We start from the raw sequence: 22,667 nt of genomic DNA, 5'->3' as shown, positions 1-22,667 counted from the left end.
GACGCCGAGCGAATGCCGAAGTGATGACGTAGTCAACTACCGCGACGCGCGGCACGCTCCCCCACTTTATACTTCCGACGATATTCGCCTCGAAAGAAAAATACCGTTTTTTTCAAAGAGATGTTTAACCCCTTAAATATAAGTTAGGGCACGTATAAAAAAATACGTCTCTTAGGCCGGTATTCATAGTCGGTTCTTATTTTAAGACCGTCTTAAGTAATGTCTTAAGTCGCTAATGCGGCCTTCTGATTGGTTCATGACATCTTGAGACTGTACTTAAGACGGTCTTAAATATAAGATCCGACTATGAATACCGACCTTAGATACACGTCCACATTTGACGATACGATTTTATCGGCGAGACGGGGAGATCTCGAAAATGGATGTGGTACGTAGTTCCCGCAGCTCGAAAATGGATGTTGGTGTCGCTAGTGTACGGAAATTAGAAGCATTACAGGAAAAAGGCCGGGATGCCCGCTCTCAAGTTTCTTTCTGGTTGCACCAGCAAGTATTAAAATCTACTGTACCGCTAGATGGCAGTTTGATTATCATTCAAGACGGCCGGCTCTTTTCCCTCGCTGCTGCGTGCAGCGCCACGAATCGTCACCTGACTGCGTGTTTTTCTTTCCTTCGTTGTGCATGGTTGTGCAATACAAGAGGTTCGCGTGTTACATGAGGGAAATTCAAAACAAAGACAAGTACTTCCACGTGAGAGAGTCGAATAATTGCCAATAGTTGCATTCGCAGTGTGTGTCGTCAGACAGGTGGGGACCGAACGATCGATCAACTGCTGATTCATCTAGTTTTCATCGGCGTCTCTCGCGTCTAATTGGCCCAACATCTAACTACAACCTCTGCGACAAACTAATGGAATACTGCGCAGATAGATTAATAGATAGGTAAACAAATACGACGTTAATCCGACCATGGATCTACCAGAAACTGACAACGCCGAAGATGACTCTGACGAATTATTCTCAGGTAATGATCGCGTGTCCCTCAAATTACGGCAGTAATGGCATTCTTTCTTTCTGGACAAATTTTTAGATGACGAACAAAAGGAGATTAGTCATAGATCCAACGTCTGCGAGGATACCTCAGTTTTAAGTCGGTCTGAGACACCTTTGTCGTTACTTGGTTACAGTCCTAGCACGATGTAAGATATATTTTTATTTTGTTGCCTTATGCTGATTCTACAATGAGTCGATAGTCCGAAGTCTGAGGCCGGTATTCATAGTCGGTTCTTTTTTTAAGACCGGCTTAAGTAATGTCTTAAGTCGCCAATGCGGCCTTCTGATTGGTTCATGACATCTTAAGACTGTACTTAAGATGGTCTTAAATATAAGATCCGACTATGAATACCGGCCTTAGTCTTTATCGGTGAAGTTGGCCAATCAACCTTAGTTGTACAAGTTGGCTGTTGATAAACTTCACTGATGAAACTTAGGACTAGCGATTACCGACTCATTATAGAACCAGGGTTAAAGTTTTGTTATGACAGAGATTAGTGTTTAATATAGTAATGATAAAGCAAGAATAAATCTGTTGCGAATAAGTAAAGTCATTGAATTATATTGTCTATTGATAATACTTCTGACAAACGAGATGTTTGCAAGAACAAATTTGTCGCAATAAGTAAAGTCATCGAATAATGTCTATCAATAATACTTCTGATTTGATAGTTCCAATATGACATATTTTTATTTTGAACTTTTGATACGACGCGGAGATTAGCATCTAATATAGTAATGATAATGCAAGAACAAATTTGTTGTGAACGAGTAAAGTGATTGAATTATGTTGTCTGTCGATAATACTTTTGATGAACAAGTTGTTAACGAAAACAAATTTATTGCAATAAATAAAGTCATTGAATAATGTTGTCTATCAATAATACTTTCGGTTATATAATCTCAATATGACACATTTTTATTTTGTTACTTTAAAATTTTATTATGACAGAGATTAGCATACAATGTACAGTAATGAAAATGCAAGAACAAATCTATTGTAAATGAGTAGAGTTATTGAATTATATTGTTTATCAATAATATTTCTGATAAACAAGTTATTTTAATATCCATTATTGGTTACTTGTGAAATTGTTAATGACAGAATGCCAACTGATGCTGTAATTCCATCTACACCGTTGAGTCTGTTGCCATTTTTAAATAAAATAAATGAACAGTGGAGTAGTGACTTAGAGACCCCACAAGCTCAGCCTCATACGATATCAATCATTAGCACAACAGTTAGTAATACATTTTTTTAAATAAACTTTGTTACCCTTATTGTACTTACAGAGATTTACTTTAATACTCTGAAAGATAGTAATCAACTATTTATTTTGAGTATTAAAAATACTATTGTTCATTACTTCTAATACTCAAAATAAGTAATTAATGATGGCATTCAGCAGAGAAAGCTGTTTTGCAACTGTCCTAAAGTTCTATGATCAGTCTTACCCTTAGTTCTACTTATCCTCACTTGCACATTAGACCTAAATGTATATATACATCATTTTAAAGAATCCTGCTTTTTCTGTTGAATGCCACAATTTATTACTTTTCATTATTTAATTGACCAGAATTCAATTTCTGTATGATTACTGTCGAAATGACGGTTGTAAAACGTCCCGTTTATCATTAATATTTCAGACAGAAGAAATACCTAGAAGTGAACAACGTACACCCGACGTTTCAAGTGTTAAAAGCGTAGAAAAAATTATTTCTGATTCTCCTGTTATTGCCTCTAGAGCGTCGCGGAGACGTTCAAAGCGTCGTATATTTAGATCTTCTATATCTATAGACCCATTGGCTGTAACTGACAATGAAGATATTACTGCAAATGTACAAGTAGAAACACCTGTTATTTCTGACGTTGTTAATTCTGTAGCACAAGATGACACTACAAATGCAATATCCACTTCGTCTCTTGAGACTGTTCTTAAAGATGACGAGCCAAAAGTTGTCAGTAAAAGTCAAGACACATGTAATAATGAGGAATCAAAAAATGTTACAAACGATGTACCTGATAGTTTAAACACATCCACGCTAGAGTTCTTTAGCAATGTCTCATTTAGTAAGATAGATGAGTTATGTTTGGACACTTTTAATAATCAAAAAACAATGGAAACTACTGTCACACAATGTAACTACAAACAGAACGTCGACAAGGGAAGGAATATTGAGAATGAAAATATAGGTTTTGTTACTGCTCGTGGTACTTCAATTAATGTATCAAAGGAAGCGTTGTTTAAAGCGAAGAGACTGTTCGCAGATATAGATGAATCCGCCTTTGATATGGATGAAATGCAGACGCAGAATTATGAACCACCCGCTAAAAGAAATAAATCTAATGAAGAGAAAGATAGGCATTTACCATCCTCTTCATTCGTTAATAACGTTTCCGTCAACATTGCGGAAGAAACATTACCCAAATTGAAACCGCTTATAAAACAATTGAAAAATTATGACAATGTGCACACTGCTGATTGTAAAAAACCACTTGTAAGTAAAAGTTCTAGTGAAGAAGTCATTGAAGCTCCTATTTTTTTATCAACTGCTAGTGGCAAACCTATTAACATATCAAAAAAAGCGTTGTTAAAAGCAAAAGCGTTATTAGCAGATGATTTACCATCCTCTTCATTCGTTAATAACGTTTCCGTCAACATTGCGAAAGAAGTATTACCCAAACCGAAACCGCTTATAGAACAATTGAAAAATTATGACAATGTGCACACTGCTGATCGTAAAAAACCACTTGTAAGTAAAAGTTCTAGTGAAGAAGTCATTGAAGCTCCTATTTTTTTATCAACTGCTAGTGGCAAACCTATTAACATATCAAAGAAAACGTTGTTAAAAGAAAAAGCGTTATTAGCAGATTTACCATCCTCTTCATTCGTTAATAATGTTTCCGTGAACATTGCAAAAGAAGTATTACCCAAACCGAAACCGTTTATAGAACAATTGAAAAATTATGACAATGTGCACACTGCTGATTGTAAAAAACCACTTGTAAGTAAAAGTTCTAGTGAAGAAGTTATTGAAGCTCCTACTTTTTTATCAACTGCTAGTGGCAATCCTATTAACATATCAAAGAAAGCGTTGTTAAAAACAAAAACGTTATTAGCAGATGAATCACACAATATTGATGACAATGAATTAGTAAAATATTATGAGAGATCTACCGATAAAAAATCTACACCAATAAAAATTAAAACCCTACCATCATTTACTTGTGGTAAATCTATCTCAGGAGAATCACCGATCAAGGCAAGAACATTGTTCGCGGAACATTTGGATGATACAGTAGAAGTAGTCGTTGCAGGGGAAACCAATGCTGATAATAAAGAAACGAATGGATTAGAGATAAAAATGTCAAATATTAAATTTAAATCTCCTGGTAGCGCCGTTGGTATTTCTGAACACATATCAAAAGCAAAAATATTCGATAAACGATTGGATAATCAAGTGGAACCAGTAATTGCAAACAAAGTTAATAAAATCAACGAAGTAGAAAACATGCAAGAGGTAAAAATTCCAAGTATTGGATTTCAAACCGCTGGTGGAACATACATTAAAATCTCAGAACGAGCGTTATCCAGAGCAAAAGCGTTATTTGCGGATGAATTAGATTGCTCTTTAGAAATGGATATTGTTAAAAATAGTGATCGCGATGAAGAAAAGATTAAAAAACGCGACTTGGCAATTCCATATGGTGGATTGCAAACTGTAAGCAGTCAAGAGGTACCGGTTTCGAACAATGCTGCATTAACAACACGAGAATTATTCTCCAACGACTGCCTGGATGAAAGTAATCCTGACTTGGGGCGCGCATCGTTGCAAAAGCGCAAACTAAGCGAGACTAATGTAGACGGGAGCACACCGCAGGGCAGGAATTACACGTCCGAAACGAAAAGGACTCGTCTCAGCAGCGAATTTCAAGCAAGAAAATTGTTTTCCGATAATACGAGTACTAGGACGGATAACGACGAAAATCGAGATCCTGATAAAAAAAAGCAAACCTCTTCCGTTGTAGAGTCCATCTCGGAATTGCCTAAAACGGACTCGATAGAATCAACAGAATCGGAAACAGCGGGCAGTCCTATTATAGGAAGGCAGTCCAGTTTGAGGAAGCGAAAGAGTTTAGGATATCAAAGGGACGAATCTAATGCATCGCGAGCAGATAACAAGATGCTAGATAACGAGAATGCAGCGTTGCAAGAGAACGTTGTGCAAGGAAGCGCAACTTGTGGAAAGATTGAGGACGATAAATTAAATACGGAGGAATCAACGCAAGCCGCGCAGGAAAAAGCAAAAGGCAATAGCGCGGGATTGAGTGAGTACGGCGATACTCAAATGATGATGGATTTTATTGATCAATCAACGAAGGTTCTACAGGATCGCTTAGCAGCTGCGTTAGAACAGGAGGCGATAATCACCGCGAAAAGGAGACGAGCGCAATCGGAAGGATCAAAGCAATCGATGGGTCACCTGTACCGTTACAAGCAGATTAATTCTAACGCTCGTTTGTCGATGAGGCAGATTGGCGGTGGCGTGCCGCCCATGCCGTGTTCCTATCAGGAGCTTATCGATCGACGGATATCACCGAGAATCCTGGAGATCACCGCTGCGACCGCCGCGACGTACAAATTCTGTTGCTCCGACTTTTATGGGGACGACGTGGCACATAGAAATGTTCGCGGGATAGAAATGGAGGACGGTGTACGTTTAATCCTGGATGAGAATGGATACGCGGGAGTCTGGGAGTTCCTCCGCGCATTTCTTGCCAGTCCGGGTGTAGATCCGAATCTCGTTCCCGCACGCTGGGTCGAGAATCATTACCGATGGATCGTGTGGAAATTAGCGTCGATGGACCGAATGAAGTTCGGCTCAGTCAAGTTACCCAGGTATAATACAGGGTGGATCACTTGATGATTTTTAAAATGAAATAACGTCATGAAACATCAAATATAAGTAAATTATCCATATCAATTAGTGTGTGAATAATTATAAGGCGATAAGGTATAATTTGCAAACAATTGGAATACTTATCAACCAAGTTAATTGTAAACGTTTCGACTTTGAGTCCTCTTCAGTGCGGATGTCAAGTACAACCTACAATGAATATTTTTCTTTTAATTATGAAATATGAAACTTAAATATTAATTTCTTGTTATATAACAATAGAAAATAGAATACTATTTGAGTATATTTGAGTAATGAATGTATTTAGTAGACAAAAAATAGATCATTGAGCTTTCACTAACCCTTTAATGTGATTAGTTTTTACTTTTAATTTTTTTCTTCGCTGGATCTTAACAATAAGTATATAATTGTAATAAAGAATCATTGAAACTCACTGAACTTTTGTGTGAACGCAGTCATAGCATTCTGTTTCCTATTATTGTATAACAAGAAATGAATATTTAAGTTCTATTTCATTCTGAAAATCGTTCTAGTTATCCACCCTGTATAACGAAATCAGCACGCGAACCATCTCTAAGCTAAACTAAGCCACTTGGAACCGGCATAATATAACGAAATTGGTTTAGTAAAACAGTTTCTAAGTCGAGAGAGACGTCTAGATTACGAAAGGGATTACACAATTATTTTATACGGTTTTTATACGCTTCAGGGCATTAACACCTTCATACGTTATGGCACAATTAAAGTATCGGTACGATCGAGAGATCGACCGGTCTCAGCGACCGGCAATAAGACGCATTTTGGAAAAGGACAACGTTCCATCTAAAAGAATGACTTTATGCGTGTCATCTATAATAGAAGTAATATATATCACTCACATTGAATTTCATTGGCAAATTTTGACATGTGTTTCACGTATTTTAATTTACAGAATAATAACGTAAGTATGGAAATAGGGAAGAGTCCGCGCATAGGAGTGCCAAAATGGAAAATAGAATTAACTGATGGCTGGTACAGTACAAATGCCTGTATCGATATAGGCATGGTGAAGAACATATCAACTGGTAAAATAAGAGAGGGCACGAAATTGCTGTTGTCCGGCGCGGAATTACTCAACTGCGACCAAGGTTTCTATCCACTCGAGGTAGGCGTCGATTTTTATCGGAATTGGAAGCGAAAACCAACCAGTTAGTTGTTTGATTTCTCATCGTCTAGGCACCGGCTGACGTATGCTTGAAATTGCACACGAATTCAACCAGGCGCGCACGATGGGACACGAAATTAGGATACGCGCCGCGTTCGGGGCCGATACCCATCAAGTTACGTAACGTGTGTCCGAGCGGCGGTTTAATCGGCAAAATGACGATTGTCGTCGCTAGAGTGTATCCGATGTTATATCACGAGAAAACCGCATCCGGAGATTCGAGTAAGACACGTTTAAATCTAACTCGTCCCAGAGGGAGAGTTAGCGATCTAATTCTTATGTCTTACTTCCCATGACAGTTGTCAGAAACGCTAAAAGCGAAGAGAAAGCGCAAAATAAATACGAGCAGCAATGTTGGTCCAAGATAGAGTCGTTCTACGCTCAAGCGGAGGACTTTCAAGGAAAAGGACTTTCTGGCGAAACTGATGATATGGCGATCCAACTGAGCGAAGATTACGAAAACTTGTCTACGGAGGTATACGCGATTCGATCAATCTTATTTGTAAATTCCTTTTGAAACCGTCAATGTAGTCGTTATAAATAGGAATCCATCTCTAAGAAACGACATGATGAATTGCTGCAAGAGTTACGTCAGAAGGAGGAACGGTTCAAACAGAGGATGCAGTCAAAATTGCGCGAGAGCTTGCCGGGGCCGCGACAGGTTTCTCAGTTGCTCAAAGTTCGCGTGTGTGACGAAAATGCGAATGCTATTCTCTCAGTTTGGTCGCCTAGCGAGGAGGTTGTCGACGCTCTCAAAGAAGGCGCGTGTGTTTCGCTCTGCAACATCGTGGCTTCCGGAAAGAGGTAGTATTCTCGTAAAAAGGAGTAACTGTATTGCTGCGTGGATGTAATAGCGCATAATGCTGGATTTTACGAGCGTAATTGTTTAACAGGGGTACCGAATTGCAACTCACCGCGCGTCGGTCTGCAATTTTTAAACCGGGAAAGATGCGCGATGCGTCTTATCCCGCTAGAGTGTGCACATCGCTAAACGAAATAGCAAATTCCGAGTTCGTTCCACCTTATGGAGAGTTTGATACGGTCGGTTTTGTCTGTTCAGTCGGTCCTGCTCCTTACGTAAGTGTTATCATATTTTTTGAATAAGAAAATCTACGTGCTCTCGAAATTGTAAAAAAATATGAGAACGATGACTAATTAGAGTTTGAGCGCGATAATTAAAGCGCTAATTAATTTATGTAAAAATGTTGTTTATTCAAATTACTTGGTTGGACATTTCGATTTCGCTTTGAGTCATTTTCAGTAACAAATTATAAGATTAAACGTTCCCAGAGAAGGAGTAAGTAATCCTTCTATAGTTATATTCTTAATATGTAAAATTTTAATACTTTTATCCTTTAATTTATTGCTGAAGATAACTCAAAACTGAAACGTTCAATTGATTAAAGAACAATTTTACATAAATTAATTAAAGCTCCAATTATCTCGCTAAAATTCCCATTGGTCTCCTTTCTTATGTTTTAATATTTTATAAAATTTCTACGGTAATTAAAAAAATAACGGTTTGCAAAATATAAGAATGTTATAATAAAATAGATAATATATAGTTTGCAGAAATATCAAGCAATTAAGTAATAGAGATGTTTCGGAATTTTACTGATTTGATTCATCATTTTGTATCTACTAATTCTTAACATAATCTATATGGAAACATTGTAGGGTATGAGAGACTTTGATGCTGTACATTTGGCATATTGTAAAGCGGGTTCGAGTGAATCTTCATACCTTTCAATATTGTTTTGGCAAGGAATAGCCAGTTATGGTTATACAGAGATTCTTACTGTCGGATCTATCGTAGCTTGCAGCAATTTAGAATGGCGGAGGGCAACTTCATGGAATGTTCCAGCGGCGTATTGCACGGATAGAAGTATTTTTACGCGCAATCCTCGCCGAAATCATTTATACGAATCCTTCGAAAATCTGCGAAACCTGATCATGGTACGCTATATTATCTCCGTTTTTCATGTATTTTGTACAATTTATAATTTTAATATAATAATTTTCTACACTTTTAATTATATTTTTTTAAATAGACCTAATTTTTTTTATTGCAAAACGTGCTCCGTTAAGTTCTTCATCAATTCTTATTTTATTTTATTTTTATACAAATTTCTCAATTTAAACGTGTTAAATTTGACTTTCAAGGATCCAATTAAGTACACTGAAAGCTGTACTTTCGAGCTTAACGTGGAATTGCAAAAGAAATCGACGCCTATGCGCTACTCGGTGAGTAAAAATACTCCGATTAGAATGTACAGTTCGACGTCAAGCGCCAACAAAAAATTGGTCGACTATACGTCGCCGCTGGCGACGCCGAAATTGGGAGTGGACAACCGTTCGAGTTTTATCCCATCTAATCCCTCGATTAAGAAACGACTCGAGAAACTCCAACAATACGGCGAGCCGCCTCAACTATCTCCTATTATACTAAGAAACTCAAAGAGGATATCTTTGGATTTTCGACCTATCCTTCCCATTTCAGACGTAAACTCGACAAAGGAGACAACGAATGCTAATCAATCCGAGGAATTAAAATCCAGTACCTTGGAAAAGCATTCATAATTATTTTACATTATGTTTGTTCGTTATTATTAATTCTAATGATAAATGTCATAAAAGGTGTATATTTGTTAATAATTATTAAATGTTCATTAATAACAATAACTGTTTTATAATTATAATAAAGTAGTTCTATTACTTCTGCATTTTCCTATATTTTCGATCCGATTCTAATTCAACTAATCTCCTTTGATTTTATTATAAACATAATTAACGACGTGTTTGTTTTAGAATTTACAGCTGTTTATTGGAAATATCAAATTATGTAATATAATTATTATTGTGTTAAGAATCAGTAGAAGACACAAGAAATATTACCGCAGATAAATTTTTGTCCGAATTGCGGTTATCAAATACCAAGAAGGTTGCAATGTAATTGCGATACTCATAATCAGGAGAATCGTCTGCAATCCGCGAGCAATTTTTTTGGAAAAGAAGGCAAATATTTTATTCTGATATGTATATTATAGTAATTGAGATGCAGATAATTTTATTTATTATTTTTTAAAGACTAAATTACAAAATTCGACTTTTTAGCAGGTTTCACAACTTTGTAAAACATCAATAAAAAAGTCTTATGACAAAATATTGCTAGCTTCTACGAGATAAATATTGAATTCAATTATATTTGCAACGCAGGGCAAGCAAATTTTATTTATTATAATATGTATTTTTTTAAATTGTAAAATCCAAGTCTTTAACAGCTTTTGTGGCTTTATAAGAAATAAGCTAAAAAAATTACGACGAAATGTTTCTTTTACAAGAAAAATATACTTAATTTTTATTTAATTTTCACTGAATTCACGATTATGATTTATAATTTCTAAACTATTTTTGCAGAGAGAAAGCCGTTTGTAAATCCGCAAATATATCCAGGTGTCAGCCCAGCTGTTACCCCTCTGCAGCTGGTCATTTTCACTACATTTACATTTGCCTAAACATTACTGATTTAAAAAATTCTGAAAACTTCCTGGAGCAATTTATGAAAGTTGCATTTGACATAATTGTTATAAATATTTGATACAATTATTGTATCTGTAAAATTGAGCAAGAAATGAGAAAGAACTAAACGATTTTAAATTACACGACAAAAATTCCTTCTTGGCTACTTCACACGTACAATTTTCAATGCTTTACACTTTTAATACTCTCGCTTATTTTTCAATTTGAATCAAGTGTGTCTCGTGCCAATAAATGCCACGAGAGAAGACAACAGTTTTTCCCCTCTTCTTGTGAATAATACCCGGTATACCGAGCGCGGGGACCCTCTCGGACCGTCATGCGATTGGATCGCATGCGCTCGCAGCAGACAGAACCGACAGAGGCAGGAGAAACTAGAAAAGGACTGCGCGTGGAATTGGCGCTCAGTTTAACACGCGCCGGCGTAGCGTGCGTCTCGTTCGTAATTTTCCCTCCAATTGTTCGATCACCCGGTGGATGAATGGCGATTTAAAAGGCAACGCGCGACGCGTCGGGTGTTAGGGAGACAATTTATCATCGTGTTGTGTTTTGTTTTCTCTCCTCGACGCCAACAGCCAACGGCCGAGGGATCCGTGCGCTCGGCGATGATCCACGTCGCGAATGTCCGCGTGTAGAGCGGTGTTCCGCGGCTCTCAGCATCTGTCAGTGTTCTCGCGGTGAGTTTGATCGTAGGATTTCGTTTCCTGATTTCCTCCTTTGCATCATCGGTGCAGCGCGAGATGACGAGCGAGACTCCGAAGGTGGAGTTCGCTCTCGGCAGCGAGGTCTCGCCGGGTCGCTTTTTCAAGAGCGCGTTCGCGCGAAATTTCATCAGTAGCGGCCGCGACTGCAAGTCCCTGGATTACGAGCTGCTCGATAACGTCGAGAGGAACGAGGGTGACCGTAACAACAACGGACGGAACAACAATTTCTTCTCGCTTGTGAATTTCGCGGACGGCAAACCGGCGAACGGCGACGACGCGGCCGCCGCGGCGCGAACCACCACTCTCTGGGAGCAACCGAAGCCGAAGGAGGTGAATGCCTTTTGTTCTGTTTTGCAGTCTTTTCTTTCACAACGCGATTCTCTCTTAATATCGCGGTAACGGTAACTACGCACGTGAAATATCATCTACTCCCTGGAGATGATGTTGCGGTATCCTATTGTGTATATATATATATATATATATGAGGGTTATAAGAAATGATACTAAAGATACTATCGATACTAAAGATTCTGGAGCGCGTAAAAATAATTTCGCCCAAAGGAATGCTAGCCTGCACCGCATTGTATAGATGAATGCACAAAGATTATACGCATTTCCTTTCATCTGAAGATTCATCTTTTTATCTCTCTCGCTTTCTCTGTCTCTCTCTTTTTGTTCGGTTTAAAATTTTAATTCTTTTTAGAAAATGTATTCAATTAAACCTCAATTAATTATAAAATTAAAAAGCATTACATGATTTGTAGCTCTTTTTACGAATTTCTAACTCTAATTGGTATTCTAATTGGATCCAGCGAGTATTTTTTCAATTACATTGTGAAACATTGTTTATTAAAGAGTATTTTCATAGTTTTAAATAATTTTACATATTTATCTTATTTCTTAGATTTTGACTTTTATAAATGAAAAAATTGTTGAATTATAATAACAAACAAAGATACATTAATTTAAATACACTAAACTCATGAATATTAATTATCGTGTAAAAAAGTATGTAAAATTACATAAATAATGTGTATAAAAATTACATAATTTATAACGGAATATCAAATTGTAAAATTTGTACAAAAATTAATAATTTTAATTGTGTAAATATATCTTTATATTAGACAAAAAATTATATATAATGACAATAGTATATTTTATAGTTTCTATTTATATGTACAAATTTTTATTGTAATTCCATCTAATATAAATATATTCACACAATTGGAAATAAAAGTATTAATTTTTATAAAAAGGTACAATTTTATTAGCGAATTAATACATAAATATTTTTAAATTTAACTTTAAATGTAAATTTATTTCTATAATTTGTTTAATTACTATGTAATTTCACTTGTAAACTATAACTTTACATGTGTGTACATCTTTAATGGTGAATTCCAAAATTACTCATTATAATTGTTGTAATTTTACATTTAATTTTTTTACAGTAGGGAAATTTTAAAACAAGTTCCAATTAGAGTTAATTTTAATACAATACCATTTTAAACGCAATTTTTAACGATTAATTTAAAGAATAAGTCTCACACCCGCAATTTAATTAAATTGAAAAATTTGATGTACTTTGGATAAATTCATTCCAAATCGATTTTGCTTACGCTGTAATTTCGAGGTACGTTGAAAAAATACTCAATAACTATTTGTTTAAAAAGTTTTAAACAAATATTTGTTAATATTTATTGAACATATTTACTAAATACAAGCATATTTATTCGATGCAAAAACTATATTAATTTGATTTAACTCTTATTTTTTTAATTGAATGAATATTTATTTACTGCAAGTAAACATTCACTTAGTATTATTTAAAAAAATACGTATTAAAATTTAGTAATTTTTTTTTAATGTTTCTTATCTATTTCTCGTATGGATCAATCCTTCATAAAGAAGCTTCTACATGTTCCGGAATCATTAGACTTAATAACGCGCTTGAATTACGACGGGAGTAGCGATAGCAGCAGCGAGTGCGTGCGTTCCTACTTTACGACTATAATTACGAAATTCGTATAGCAAAGCGCAATGAAATCCTTCGAGCGTTAGACCGCGCTCACGCGTCTGAATTTTGCAATTCTCGATTTAAATACAATAAATGGGATTTCTGCCGGATAACGCCGGCCGCATATCTCCTATTGTGCCGGACCGATTAAATGTCGAAAGATGCAACACGCGGTATCCAGCCGAAGGGAGAGAGACGCGAGTTCGCGGTTACTCTCGTTGAAAATGCTCATTTAATGCGTTACATATAAAGCGGCGGCCGTCAAATAATTCGATACTTTCTATTCTTGACAGGCGGCACAGCCGGTTGCAGATGCGAATGAATTGGAGAAACTTCGAAAGGTGAGTTTATTTATGCCTCGTCGGCTGTATTATTGCACATTCATCCCCGGAGAGCATCTCCCCGCTCAAACATTCTCAGTTCGGACGTACGAACGTACCCCTTTATCTCATTCAGAATACGTTGTCAACTTAACACGGCTTATTTAGAATTCTGAAAGAGTACCACTTTACTTGTTTGTGAGTTTCGAAATGATTCAAAGATCGTGGTGCGATAACTGGAATGCCATAGAGATACTGTTAGCACAAAGGAATTAGAGCGCACTTTCTGTTTCGTAACTGAATCGATCATTTCGAAGAATTTTATGTTAATCCATAATCTTTGGAATCCAACAAAGAAGGTTGAATTTAATTTTTACTGAAAAAAGTCTAGTAGCTATATTTCGTTTAACGCAATATTTAGCAAATATAATACAGCTAAAACTATAAAGCATCCTCATAAATTGACGTAAATGTTCTATTTTATATTTAACGAATAATAAATGAAAAAATAGATTTATTGAAAAATATTATTTATTTCTGTGTCAGTTTCAGTATTTTGTTAGTTTTGTTTTCGATTTTACTGTCTTTTCTAAGAATATGCGATAAATTGAAGGTGTTTTTACTTATTGCCAAGGCTACATGTAATCGTTTAGTAATAATTAAAAAAGTGTGGTGGTGGTTGTGTGTGTGTGTGTGTGTGTGTGTGGTGTGTGTGTGAGATATTTAGAAAAGTAAAATTAGTATTTAATTGGTTTATATTAACTGAACATTTGATTGAAATTATTTCATCAAAGCTTTTAACTGTCATCTATAAAGATTTGGCTGAAAGATCTACAATTTTATTGGATACAGATTTGAAAATAATTTTGCTGGCTCGTCAAATTAATTTCGTTGGAACCTCAGATTGTCAAAATATCAAAATTCTTTGTAGCATTTTTTCGTTTCCAATATAATTATTTTGATGATTCAACAAAATTATTTTCAGATGTATCCAGCAAAATTTTAGTCAAAATCATTCTTTTCCTGTTGGTTTGATCTATTATTAGACTTTTTTTTAGTATTTTAAGTTAGATATAAAGATTGAGAAACGGAAAAAATCTTTTCACTATCTTTAATTTAAAGGATTAAAAATTCACGATTTCGAAGAAGGAGTTTCTGTTGCATTTTGACGACTTTGATATATATATTTGCGTTCTCAGAATCTCCGTTCTCCAATTCTTTTCGTTCAGTGACGCAATAGAAAAGGGCCAGGTGTTCTTTGACCATGGCGCATTTTACAGCTTGAAACGACAGAGCGTTCTTTCATGTTATGTACGAGCAACGCGATTATTTATTCCGAAAGTAGCAGACCACGTTTCCGCTTGTCTTTATTTCGTTGTTAAGCGTTCCCCGATTTGCCATCAGGCGGATGGTGACTAATCGTTCGAAACAACGTGAAGTTACATCCCATAATATACTGGGATTCCATAATATACTTTTTCATGCCTATTTCCTCTATTACTTCCTACCATCGCACGTTATTATATCACGGAGTGATGAATCTCATTGGAAATGTTGGAATAATTGCAACGACCCGAGTACCATTTGGTCACCGAATATTCACACAGTGAGTGGACCATCTATTCCGAGCCTACTGTGAACTCTAGATGTTCTAGAGTTAACTATGTAGCGTTGTATGAAATTCCGACCAATGAAATACAAGTAAATAAATCGTTCCTTGCTTTAAAAACGACACAACTAAAAAAAAAGAGATTTTCGAGTTATTACTGTGAATGAGAATTAAATAAATATTACTCTATCGCAATCATCAAAAGTGAATTTAGTTAATTTAATTTTATAAAAAATCGTCGCAATTCAAAAAGGATGGTTTAAAAAACGTCGTCACGAAGTTTTTTAAAGATTATAAAATAAAAATGACAAAAATGACATTTGATCATGTTAAAGTACGTATTCTTTTTATTAATATTATTAATAATTTTTTATTAATAATTTTTAATTTAGTTAATTAAATTTTGTGTCAGGTTGAAAAGTAGTTTTTCCCTTTTTTGGGAAACTTAAGTTTTTGAGTTGTGTCATTTTTTGAAGTAAAGGAGCGATATTATAATTATGATAAACACTGTATCTTTTTCTTTAAACAGTATAACTTAGTTACCGGTAGTAATCGGAGCCATTCGCTTAGACTACTCTAAGATCCTCAAATTAATCTGTGAAGTATTTGTTTCTTAAATATTTATAATTATTAATATATACATAAGCAGCAAGTCTCTCCATTTTCTACTTTATTACTAATTAATAATACTTTATTAATAATGCTTTGATTAAGGTATTTCCCTTCGAAACAAATCAATTTTGGAGACGAAAAATGGTAGGAATTAAGTTTAACACCTAATAACAAAAATAATAACAAGGAAATGACAGACATCTCGCGTGATCAAGTGAATGATCAAGTGTCACAGGTGTCGATAAAAACACGCTTACGCGTTCTATCATCTTATTTAAACAAGACAATTGTTTGGCTCTGTGCCAATGAATATCAGAAATATTGGGTTAAGCACGTGTTGATTTAGTCACTCGATTTTCCGCTCGCAAAAGTCCGCGCTATAAATGTCGCGGAAAGCATCGAAGTCGCGTCCGTTCCTGAAATATCCGTAGGTGGTTTGTCGCTCCCGACAGCCGTTCGCCACAAATCGAGTATATGTCGAGCGGAAGTCCGCTTCAGCCCCTCCCGTAATTATTATCAGTCGGAGGGACCCGCGTGGTAGGCCTTTGTGGTACCCATCCGAATGCACGTGCGTGTGTTTGTGCACCGTGGCACGTTTGTCCGACCACGCCAGTGACCGGAGCCGGGTTCGCGCGTGATGTCACCATCCTGCTTTTTCGATCTCACACCATGACACCGTGGTTGTTACAAGAAAATTATCATCCCCCTTCTCTGCGCCATCGCGATGACCTGCCGCGTGTGAAACGAAAGAGTCGTGTTAAACGACAATCCCTTTATTTGCAGGGAGCCTCCTTTGTTTGCGTAAGATAACCGTGGTCCTATCATGCGGCATGCAGCGTCAAAGAGCGAGATAAGTTGGTTTCTTGGAAACGTTAGTGCGAAAATTTACTGTGGAATATAAAATCGCAATTAAGCTTTATACAATGAAATATACACAATGAAAAGTACACATGGAAAGAATGATTTTGCTGAAGCATCTGAAAAATTGAGCTCCATGCGAAAAGAATGGGAGGGGGGGGAGGGGGGGTTTGTTTGTTTAAGTATCTAAGAATTTAACTTTATATACAGATTTGAAAATAATTTTGTTAAAAAAAAATATGTATAGTATTATGGCTCAATAAATTAAAAAACAATACAATTAAAAAAAGGCTATACGAGCCAAAAAAGTAGCCCTTCTTTTAATTGTATTGTTTTTTAATTTTGTTAGATCATCAAAATAATTATGTAGGACGCCCAAATTAGAATGTCAAAACTTTTCGCAGTGTTACTCATTATTCTTGAGCGTTCCACATAATTATTTTGATGGTTCAATGAAATTGTTTTCAGATCTATATTTAGTCAAATTTTTAAACACTTCAGCAAAGTCGTTCTTTCCGTAATAGGGAATAACATACACAGGCAATAAAATTTCAATCTATATATTCTCTAAATTCTTTGAAGTGGAATCTCACTTTAAAGAATGAAAATTGAGCCAATCTTCAAAAAATAGTGACTCAATTTTCAATTTTAAAAGATTTCACTCTTCAAAGTGAGATTCACTCTAAAAGTTTTAGGCCCAGTTTCACAACTCTCGGTTAACTCTTAACTGAGGTTCAACATATTTCTCATCTCTTTCCAATTCTAGAATTGGAAAGAGATAATGAATAAGTTGAACCTCGCGGTTAAAAGTTAACCATAAGTTAATTTAGAAATTGGACCTTAGAAACTGGGCCTTAGAGAATAGGAAACGTGTATTATTTTTCCCACAGGTTGAAATGTTATTGTCTTTGTTCCCTATTCCTGTTGTCTGTGCTTTTCATTGTATCGTAAGGCTTAAAGTGACGCGCGTCTTCACAGACGATTGGATTCCACCCCTGCACCGCACATCTTTGAAACTTTTATGACTGCAGACAACGCAATTAAACGGTCGCATGTCTAAGAACAAGTTATATTTGCCTACACTCGAGAAGTACGTTTGAGGATACTTCATTGCTGCTTCCACACCTTCGCACACCTGCGTATTGCATACATCATGGCGCGACACGCACCCGTGATTCCCTTCCTGATCCCTGCCAACGGTTTCGCACGTTTTACGAGTCACGCGGATAAGATACGATCGGCCAAGAAAGGTTCGTAAGGGCCGGAAGAGCCCTTCCTGTCGATTGCGAAATCGCGCGTCGCGGTAATCGGTTTGCAACAAAGGATAACAATGCAACTCTTTTGTAAAAAGAAAAAAAAGCTTCTCCCTCAAGATGCTTCTTTTCTCAAATTCACTCTTACCTTCACGGAAAGAACGATTTTTTGCTGAAGTGTCTAAAAAAGATAGATACATATCTGAAAATAATTTTATTGGATCAAAGGATCAATATAATTTTGATGGACTATCAAAATAATATTATAGAAAAGGCATGTGAAAAGCAATGCTGCAACAAATTTCGATATTCCAGCAATTAATTTGAGTGTTCTACGTAATTAATTTGAGAGTCCAACGAAATATTTTCAGATCTATATCTGTATTTGTTTAATACTTCAGTAAAACCGTGTCAAAATTCGAAATTTATCGCGATTGTTTTCTTCTCTTACAATTATTCCTTGTCACTTGAGACGCAAATTATATTCTTTCTCCAACTCATCTGTCACTCGAGTGAAAAAGGGCTCGGAATTTTTGGACAGGTTGACGATAATTCACAAACGAGAGGCCGATTAATTATCCGAGTAAATTGGAGCTGCGGCAGTAACGAAATGAATCCCGTTGCTCGCGTGAGAATTAATCGTGACTTCTCGTCTTGTAACCCGAAACGTTGTTGTCTACCCAATGCATTTACACAGCTAATAACAAGTAAATTGCACGCTCGTTCTCTCGCCTCGATGGCAATTTCAAGGCAATCGTTAACCTGCAATTCCTTTGATCAATTTTTTTTTCAATATATCCGTCTCGATGATTCCAGCTACATCGTCGCGATTATAAAAGAGAGCACTTCTTTTTATAGCTTCTCTTCCGTATTCACGTGTTATGCCATCCATCTTTGCAACGTTGTGTAATATCGTTAAATCGAGCTTAGCGTTTAATTTTCCTTATATTTTGTTTTCTTGAAAAATATAAAAATTTTGCCCTATTTGTACTCTCTTCTGTAATATCCATGTAACCCTTATAAAAATCCAATACTGAAAGACACATTAATTATTTATTTTAAATATTAAGAGTACTGTTGTTCAGTTTTAGCACTTCAAGTAATTATTTGCTATCTTTCAGTAATTTTGCCAGTAGATTTCTGAAATGGAATATGAACTACAAAAGGATCTTGATTCTTTTGTAAAATATTTGATCTTTTTATAGAATACTACGAGTTTCGCTGTTTTTAGAAAAATAAACGTATAAAATAATTGTAGGTTTAATATTTAATTAACACGATAAAGAGTAAAAATACATATAATGAATTTATTATATTTTTAAAGGTATTGACTAGATTTCTCAAGTTGTATTGAAATTTAGTAAATAACTTGGGGATATAAATACTTCTGCGTTGCGTTAAAATAAAAGCTGGTAAAATACATTAAGTAAACTCAGTTAAGTACAGCATGACAATCTTGACAGGAAAATAGCATAATTAGTTTCCTTTTTCTCGTGTTTGAATGGTGCCGCTATTTTTACGTAGCTCTGCTTCGAGAAGGAACGAAGCTACACGGTTTCGAAGAAACTTCTAAACGATATCCGTTTAGCTCGTGTTCTCTGGAGATATACGATGTTTACGACGCGAAGTGGATCGTGCGAGCGGGACGAAGTTTGTAAGAAAGGAAGAGATTAATCTGTCGGACAGACCGAGGTGTTATTTCATTTATAGCATTCAAGCCGGCTTCTTGCACGACGTTCTAGGAACGGCGAAGAGGAATCTAATGGAACGCGATGTTCACGTGTCGAAATATTGACATCACATAACAAGCGATCGAGCACGAGTATAAAGATATGAAATATAATGGAGTTAGAAATGTAGCTTTAGAAATCTACAAAATACATGAAAAGTCTACATCGAAAGAATGATTTTGGTGAAATATTTAAAATTTTGCTAGATATAGATCTGAAAATAATTTTGTTGGACCATAATAATAATTATCCAGCAAATAATTATATATAGGAAATAGTTATGTAGGAAACTCAAGCATGATGAGCATGCTACAAAAAAATTTTGACATGCTAATAACCATAGCTTGAGCGTCCTATAATTATTTTGATAATTTAACAAAATTATTTTTAGATCTATATCTGTCTAAATTTTTAAATACTTTAGTAAATTTCTATTTTTTCTGTGTATCTTTAAAATATAAAGGTGATAATATTAGATGCACCACAATGCATCCTGCTTAATTTATAATCCCGAAAAATTTCTTTTTAATTAAAAAATCTTTAAAAGATTCATTTTTATTAAAAAATGTAACTTGCTTCATCTCGCAACTATTCCTCGTTTATTTCATAATAGAAATTCTATTTTACATCACATCGACGTCCACTAAGCCAGCACATAATACTCTATGCATGACGCTTTACAAATTTAATCACTGTTACCTGGCGGCCTTAAATTCCGCGTGTCATCGGCATCGCGTTGAAAATATCACGTTCCATTCATGTCGCATCGTGATATTCGCTTTACTGTCGGATTTCGCGACTGAAAGGAATACGAGGATGCCGAGGAGAATAATATCGCGCGGAGGAGTTACATTTTCCGCGATCGCACCGCGAAGCACCGTTATTCGATATTACGGAGACGGCAAGCGGGCGTTTAACCCGATGCACGTTGTTCATCGGATCGTGGCTATTTACATAACCCAGTCCATGCATTAGTGCACTCTCGGGAATGCAGCATCCAGCGGCGGAGTCGGGCGCGGGCTTGCCTCCTTCTTCTCCTCTTCCTTCTCCTCCCTTTGCCTGTGCACGCTCTTCCGTTCGTCGTAACCGCCTATGATTGCATGCTGCAATAATAATAAAGGTGATCCATGTGAAATCCGCACATCTGGCGAAGAAAGACACAGTGATAAGTAGCCGCTGTTCGCAATGCGTTTTGAATCGTGAGAGCGAGTCGCCGGCTAAAGAAAATGTTTTCATTGAACGATCAAGAAAGATGCATGTAAAAATAACAGTTCGAAAATTCGAGACGACTATCTATTGTACCTTTAGGCAAAGACTGATTTTAATAATTTTTACATCTTTTTGGCCATTGAAAATTGAAAGAAATCAATCGTGGTGTTAAAAATTAGCATCGTTAATATAGAGATATTTTTAACGATTAAACGATTGGATGAATTTTTTTAAGAAAAATTTGCACGGAAAAATTTAGCTAGATACAGATCTGAAAATAATTTTATTGGATTATCAAAGTAACCAGTAGGATGTCCAAGTTGGTTGCTAAAATGTCAAAACCTTTTTTGGAACATTGCTTAATATATTTGAGCGTCCTACACAATTATTTTGATAGTCCAACAGAATTATTTTCAGATTTATAGCTAGTCAAATTTTTTCTGGTCCAACAAAATTTTAGATCTCTATCTAGCTAAATATTTAATGGTCCAAGAAAATTATCTTTGGATTTGTATCTAGTTACATTTTTAAATACCTTACCAAACCGTTCTTTCCGTGTAGAATATCTCAACTCTCGTAAACCTGTAAAACTCGTAAACCCGTTAAACGATAACTGATAATACACGCCAGGGGCGAATTAGAGCAGCGATATTATTAGATAGAATATAGAAGATAGAAGATAGAAGAATGATCAATATCGTATATCTAATACATAGAAGGTGTTTTCAAACGCATGTCTGATAAATAACTGTACAAGAACTTTTTATCGAGCTGTAAAGAGTTCACATTTTTCTGTAGAGAAAATCTTCACGCGCAATATCGATCGCGGTGCGAAAGAAGGAAAATTACTCTGTGTAAATTAAGATTGTTATACTTCTTCGATATTATAGTCTGTTTAATGTGTACGCAACATGTGTTACGATGTGTACGCGATAAGCAACGACTAATGAGAAAGATCAAACAGATTTATCAGCGTGTAAAATGTATTTACAAGTGAGAACATTCTTTAGAGACCGTTTCGCGTTCTTCATTGTTAACACATTCGTCGATCTAGATAAGGGTCTGAAAGACCGAGATTTGCCGTAACGAGGGCATTAATGAATATTCATTCTATACATGCCTGGAAGAAACTGTATCCATGTATGTCTATTAATGCAAAATAGATTAATGAGAGTTCATTTTCGTAGAATATGTCTGCTGAAGATATCTGTCGCAGCAAGATATCACATCCACGACGCGTGTTTCCTTGCTACGTGAATATTTACCTGGTTTAAATATGCAAATTAAATTCCTAGACTAATCACACACGTATAATATTAATCCTTCCTACGTTCGCGCGTGATGCTAGGCATCTTTGTCCCGGCCGAGGTAATATCTTTCGCAATAAATTTATTAACAGTTTTAACATATTAACATCTTTATAAGATATGATGCTTGATGGTAGCATCAAATTATTAAATTGCTTGTCAATTTAATTCGCGATTGCTAGAGTAGTTTTAATTGCGTTCATTTAGTCCGGCAAAATAATTCGGCGCGCAGTTTGAAAAAGACTACAATATGGTATATATGCAAGTACATATACAGAGTGTCCCAACCTTTTTTGCCAATCACTTTTGTGTAGATAAAGCGGACTAAACTGAGTCGAAAAGTCCTCTACCATTTTGCAATTTTCGCAATAGTT

At 35.8% G+C, this 22,667-nt stretch overlaps 2 protein-coding genes across 3 annotated transcripts; both read left to right on the top strand.

Annotated features, from left to right (window-relative positions):
• The first annotated feature begins 637 nt into the window (after positions 1-637).
• LOC108769860 (breast cancer type 2 susceptibility protein) lies at positions 638-9,737 on the top strand. 2 transcript variants are annotated; one of them, XM_018521077.1, is made up of 12 exons: positions 638-981; positions 1,048-1,156; positions 2,116-2,251; positions 2,658-5,911; positions 6,640-6,790; positions 6,862-7,074; positions 7,146-7,356; positions 7,434-7,609; positions 7,679-7,938; positions 8,028-8,211; positions 8,812-9,090; positions 9,298-9,737. In XM_018521077.1, the coding sequence occupies exons 1-12, from the start codon at positions 927-929 to the stop codon at positions 9,712-9,714; spliced, it is 5,445 nt and encodes a 1,814-aa protein (XP_018376579.1). In that variant the 5' UTR covers positions 638-926; the 3' UTR covers positions 9,715-9,737. The 2 variants fall into 2 exon arrangements, with proteins under 2 accessions (XP_018376579.1, XP_018376580.1); XM_018521078.1 differs by lacking the exon at positions 1,048-1,156 and having other exon boundaries at positions 928-981.
• A 1,276-nt stretch (positions 9,738-11,013) lies between these two features.
• LOC108769840 (uncharacterized) lies at positions 11,014-13,883 on the top strand. Its single transcript, XM_018521048.1, has 2 exons — positions 11,014-11,705; positions 13,689-13,883. The coding sequence occupies exons 1-2, from the start codon at positions 11,412-11,414 to the stop codon at positions 13,881-13,883; spliced, it is 489 nt and encodes a 162-aa protein (XP_018376550.1). The 5' UTR covers positions 11,014-11,411.
• Positions 13,884-22,667: the final 8,784 nt, after the last annotated feature.

The sequence above is a fragment of the Trachymyrmex cornetzi genome, unplaced genomic scaffold (genome assembly GCF_001594075.2).
Source record: "Trachymyrmex cornetzi isolate Tcor2-1 unplaced genomic scaffold, Tcor1.1 scaffold96, whole genome shotgun sequence".
In the NCBI taxonomy this organism is placed as follows: domain Eukaryota; kingdom Metazoa; phylum Arthropoda; class Insecta; order Hymenoptera; family Formicidae; genus Trachymyrmex; species Trachymyrmex cornetzi.
Note: the sequence above shows the minus strand (reverse complement) of the source record. Positions and strands in the feature narration are given on the sequence as shown.

Coding starts and splice junctions, on each gene's coding strand:
- LOC108769860 (XM_018521077.1), top strand. CDS start 927: ATGGATCTACCAGAAACTGACAACGCCGAAGATGACTCTGACGAATTA. Junction 6,791..6,861: donor GCGTGTCATCTATAATAGAA/GTAATATATATC, acceptor TTTAATTTACAG/AATAATAACGTAAGTATGGA. Junction 7,939..8,027: donor ATCGTGGCTTCCGGAAAGAG/GTAGTATTCTCG, acceptor ATTGTTTAACAG/GGGTACCGAATTGCAACTCA.
- LOC108769840 (XM_018521048.1), top strand. CDS start 11,412: ATGACGAGCGAGACTCCGAAGGTGGAGTTCGCTCTCGGCAGCGAGGTC. Junction 11,706..13,688: donor AGCAACCGAAGCCGAAGGAG/GTGAATGCCTTT, acceptor TATTCTTGACAG/GCGGCACAGCCGGTTGCAGA.